This window comes from Octopus bimaculoides, chromosome 19 (assembly GCF_001194135.2).
Source record: "Octopus bimaculoides isolate UCB-OBI-ISO-001 chromosome 19, ASM119413v2, whole genome shotgun sequence".
In the NCBI taxonomy this organism is placed as follows: Eukaryota; Metazoa; Mollusca; class Cephalopoda; order Octopoda; family Octopodidae; genus Octopus; species Octopus bimaculoides.
In genome coordinates, this window is record NC_068999.1 from 26,089,337 (window position 1) to 26,094,816 (window position 5,480).

The following is a 5,480-nucleotide window of genomic DNA, read 5'->3' on the forward strand; positions in this document are numbered from 1 at the left end:
ATGCTTCTTTCAGTTTCTGTCTACCAAATCTACTCAAGGCCTGGGGCTATAGTAGAAGACATTTGTCCAAGGTGCCGTGCAGTGGGACTGAATCCGGAACCATGTGGTTGGGAAGCAAGCTTCTTACCACTCAGCTATGCCTTTCCCTTGTAAGGCCACAGATTGAATCTAGTAAAAACACAAAAAAAAGAGGTCAAGTTACACACACACGCACACACAGATATGCAAAAGTGTCCACTCAAGTTACGTAGATATGCAGGTGTGTGCACTCAAACATGCAAATAGTTGTGTGTCAGTATCATTTTTCAACAAGTGAAGGAGAGCGTGTATATTTTCTCAAATGCTGCTGCCACAGGCACCAAGAGTGACAGCTATGATGTTACCCAAAGCACTCTGAACATAGCAATTTATGAAAATATGTGAAGAGACTGAAATAATGATAAGTATGTTGGTGTGAGGAGTAAGCTATACTTATTTGTGTGTATGTGTGTGTGCATATATGTTTTATATACATACATATACATATGGATGTGTGTGTGTGTATATACGTATTTAAGTGTTTGCATTTGATCTCTGTGAAAGTCACGAGCTATGAGTGGTATTATTTGTTGTCAACAGATTATCTGCTCACTTCATTCATTTAGGAATGTGTAAAATAAAGATCTATTACTTCAAAAACAGATATGAGTTGGTAACAGGAAGGTCTTCCCATTGTAAATGTCTTGATATACATTTGTCTAACCCATACCAGCATAGAAAAATAGATGTAAAAACAAAGAAATGTGTATGTCCTTTCTCTCTCTCTCTCTCTCTATCTCTCTCTCTCTCTCTCTCTCTCTCTCTCTCTCTCTCTCTCTCTCTCTCTCTCTCTCTCTCTCTCTCTCTGCTACAAGTGTGACTCTGTGGTAAGAAGCTTGTAAGTACCTTGAGCAAGTGTCTTCTATTATATCCCTGGGCTGATCAAAGCTTTGTGAGTGGATTTGGGTGGTAGAAACTGAAAGAAGCCCATCATATGTATTTGTGTGTGTGCATATCTTCCCTTCCCCTTACTCATTCCACCCATAATTGCCTTATAATGTAGGACATCCCTTTCATGCCCTCCCCTCATATACAACCACTTACTAGTTTGTCTTCACTCTTTCTTATTAACCTCAACTTTAATTCTTTCTCTTTCTCCTCTCCCTTCTATACTCCCTCCCCCACACTCTGTTACACTCTCTTCCACCACCACATAACAAGTATAATTCTGTTCGTTTCATCATACTTTTACCCTCTCACATCACCTCTGAAATTGGAATTCTTCTTCAGTTATAGGACTTCCTTTAGCCCCTTTAATCTTGCAAGTTGTGAGGCAACCTTGTTATTGACAGTGGTGTGCCAAAAGTACCCAGTCATCATCATCATCATCATTTAAGGTCCATTTTCCATACTGGCATGGGTTAGATGATTTGGCTGGGGCTGGTAAACCGGAGAGCTATTTCAGGCTCCAGTCGTCTGTTTTGGTTTGGTTTCTACAGCTGGATACCCTTCTTAACATCAATTACTTGACAGAGTGTACTGGATGCATTTTGTGTCTCTGGCACAGGTACTTTTTACATGTCCCCAGCACTGGCCATGATTTCACTAAGCTTGACGTGTCTTCTCAACAGCAAATTTCCAGAAGTCTCAGTCACTTCTCATCACCTCCATGAAGCTCAACAACTGAAGATCATATTTCACCACCTCATCCCACATCTTCCTGGGTCTACCCCTTCCACAGGTTCCCTCCACAATTACCGATTGGCTCTTCTTTATACAGTTGTCCTCATCTATATGCACCACATAACCACACCAGCACAGTCTTCTCTCTTGCACACTACATTTGATGCCTCTTACACCCAATTTTTCTCTTATAACACACTGTCATACATGCACACTGACATTGCACTTCCAGTGGAACATGCTGGCTTCATTTCTTTGAAGCCTTTGCAAGTCCTCTGCAGTCACAGCTCATGTTCCACTGCCATGTAGCATGGCTGTTTGTACACAGGTATCATACAATCTGCCTTTCACTCTGCTACCTGTTTTCATTCTAGCAGCTACACTCTCAGAGCATCCTCTTCCACTACTAACTTGGTCACCTAGGTAACAGAAGCTATTTACTACTTCTAAGTCCCCCCCCCTCCCGGGGCATTTGAGGAAGTCTATTTTCTGTACATTCCTAGTCTGTGTATCAACACATCTGATACACACAATGAATTTCTCTGTTAACCTTCTGTTACTGCTATGTCTCTTATGTATCTATAGCTCGCACTGCATATGCTGTACAGAGTTTCTACCAACATCTTTCCCACATATTGAGCAGGGCCATCTTCCTGAAGGGAATTGTCATTTGTCTATTTTCCTACTCACTAGGACTTTGATCTTTTCTAAATTAACTCTAAAGCCCTTTGATTCCCAACCTTGCTTCTACACCTGAAATTTCTTCTCTAGTTCTGGTAGTGATTTGGTTATAAGAATAAGGTCATCAGCGTAGAGGAGCCCCCCAGGGGGCAGCCAGTTTTAAATTGCTGTGATGAACAAGAGGGAGTTGAGAACTGATCCTTGATGAACTCCTGCCTGTACACTAAATTCATTGCTGTATACCCGTTGCCAACTTTCACCTTACTGACAGCATCCCTGTACATGGCTTGTACAGCTCTTACCAACCACACATCTATCCCTAGCATCCACATTGACCACCAGATAAGGGTGCAGGAGACCCTGTCAAAAGCTTTCTCCATGTCAACAAAAACCAAGTACAGAGGTTTATTTTTGGCTAAATACTTCTCTTGAAGTTGCCTTGCCAGGAATATAGCACCAGTAATGAATCTGCTTGGCATAAAACCAATTTGCATCTCATCTAGACTAACTCTCTTCCTAATTATTTGAGCTATGACCCTCTCTGTAACTTTCATCACTTGGTCCAGCAATTTGATACCAGTATACTTTATAAAGTTATTAGAGTTGGGAAGGACATCCAGCTGTAGAAAGAATGTCAAAACAGAGATTGGAGCATGACATGAAACCTGTCAAACTGTCCAATCCATGCCAGCATGGAGAACAGATATTTTATGATAATGGCTTTATATATATATATTATACTTTGATAAACTGTAACATTTAGTCTGCTGAAATGAATTGATAGGTCCACATATAACATCCAAAGGTATGTCGTTTTTTTCTCTGATGAAATTATACTCCTGTCACATAAATGTAAATTTAATGTACAAATTTGTAATTATATTATGGAGTATTAATTGAAACAGCTGTAAGAAGCAAAGATAACCAATTTGTTAATAATAAACAATTATTAATTTACTTATCTCCATTTTCTTTTCTTCTTTTAAATGGATATAAACTATATGCTTAATATATACCTATTGTTTTAAGGGAATTTCATTCCCCCAAAATACTAGGTATTGAACCAGTATTTCCTTGGCTGCAACCATCCCTTCACAAGGTTAACATATCCTCTAACTAAATTATACACACACACACATTTCTTTTCTTCCATCTAAACTGTATTTATTGTTTACAGAAATTTTATATCATGTTGTTCAGTGGTAGAAATAACAAAGACATCCACCAGTTCAACTACTTATAGTGATTAATAGTGATTAAAATGTACAGTCTCTTTGGATCCACGTTCTTGAAGTATTTTCAATAAAAATTTCCTTATTCTCACAAGTCCATATTAAATATAGAGAATGTATGTAATTTCTTTTAAAATGGCATAATATTTAACAGCACAGGTTTACTCATAGTTATAATTAGTTTTAAAAACCTTCAGCTTCATTTTGTTATACAATACATTATAAAGGTAAAATAGTTGTTTACATTCTTTAATTCCTTGTTGTTCATAGATTCCACGAAGCAGCTTCCTCCATACCAGATGAAGAAGATATTCTTCTAAAGAAATCAGGTGAAAATACAGAATCTGTGAGTTAACTTCAAAATTTTCATGTGCATTTATATATTCTTTGTAATGCTAGCAGGAGTTAGAAAGTTCTACAACAGTGATATACAGTGTGTATGTGGTATGGTCATACTTAACATTCTAATGATCTTTATTTGCTACAGGAAAAGGAAGAAGACTATCGATCATTTTTGAAAGGAAAAACAAGTAAGCTAAAGAAAAGTAAGAAGATTAGTCATGAACTGGTAAGTAATCTGCATAGATTATGTTGACTGAGATAAGTGGGAGTTCGGGGAAGAGTTTTATTTCTTCATTTTGTGCACAAAATTTATAACACTAGAATTATAGACTCTTCCTCCTTGGAATGGCTTTCAATTGAAATTTTGAAGTGGTATTACTGTTTGTTGACTTCTCAAAAGCTTTTGACTCTATCCACCATGGTAAAATGGAAAAAAATACTGTTAGCTTATGGTATCCTTGAGAAAACAGCAGCAGCAATTATGATGCTATGTGACAACACCAAATCAGTGGTAAGATCCACAGATGAAGATATAAATTTCTTTGATATCAGAGCCAGAGTATTCCAATGAAGCACATTGGCACCTTTTCTCTTTGTAGTCACTCTCGATTTTGTCCTCAGAACATCACTCGACAATCTAAACAGCCTCAGTTCCACATCCAGGTTGAAATAACTGGTGTAGACTATGCTGATGATTAAGCATTTGCTCTCTGACACATTACAAACTCCACCGAATTTCTTCATAGTATAGAATTAGTTGCACATGATGTTGGACTGCTTGTTAATCATAGTAAAACTAAATTCATTGCTCACAATAAACAAGGATCCATCACCAACATCAGCGGAGATCCTATCAATCAAGTTGATGATTTCACATACCTCGGTTCTAAGATAGCCTCAACTGAAAAGGATGGGAAAACTTGGACAACCAAAGTATGGTTGGTCCTTAACAAACTGGATGTTGTCTAGAAATCAATTCTGTCAGACAACCTTTTAAGAGGTATTTTTTCTGTACAACAGCAAAGTTGGTCCTTTTATATGAAGCAACAGCCCGGATGTTTACTAAAAAAAACTGGAATCCAAGCCAGATGGAACATACACCCAAATGTTTAGAGCAGTCTTAAATATATCTTGGAGAACTCATCCTAGCAAGAAACAGCTGTATGGAGATTTCCTGCCTGTTTCCAACATTATAGGAAGGATCTTTCTGATTTGGCGGGCGCCACTTTTTATTTATGTTTTATTTAGTGTGTTTTCTACTGAAACACTTTCAAACTTCATATACTTGTATATTTTGTGTTATAGAACAGATAAAAAATGTTGTATTCGAAGTTATTTCATGTAAAAAAATTGTCATATTTCGGTAATTTCAACCAATCACTGACGTCTATTGAGGTGAAAACAATTACTGCTATGGATTGTCAACAAAACGTTGTACGGTGTAATGGGATCTTTTCCCTTGAATAAAATTAGTGCCGTTGTTTGTCAACAACAACTATCGGCAGTACTATTATTTATGACATC

At 37.4% G+C, this 5,480-nt stretch overlaps 1 protein-coding gene across 3 annotated transcripts in view; it reads left to right on the forward strand.

Annotated features, from left to right (window-relative positions):
- LOC106883273 (protein KRI1 homolog) overlaps positions 1-5,480 on the forward strand; it is a 58,862-nt gene that overhangs the window by 18,731 nt on the left and 34,651 nt on the right. For all 3 annotated transcript variants that reach the window (XM_014934222.2, XM_014934223.2, XM_014934225.2), the window contains exons 6-7: positions 3,885-3,960; positions 4,102-4,182. In XM_014934222.2, coding sequence (XP_014789708.1) covers positions 3,885-3,960; positions 4,102-4,182 — 157 coding nt within the window. The remainder of the gene's footprint in view (positions 1-3,884; positions 3,961-4,101; positions 4,183-5,480) is intronic.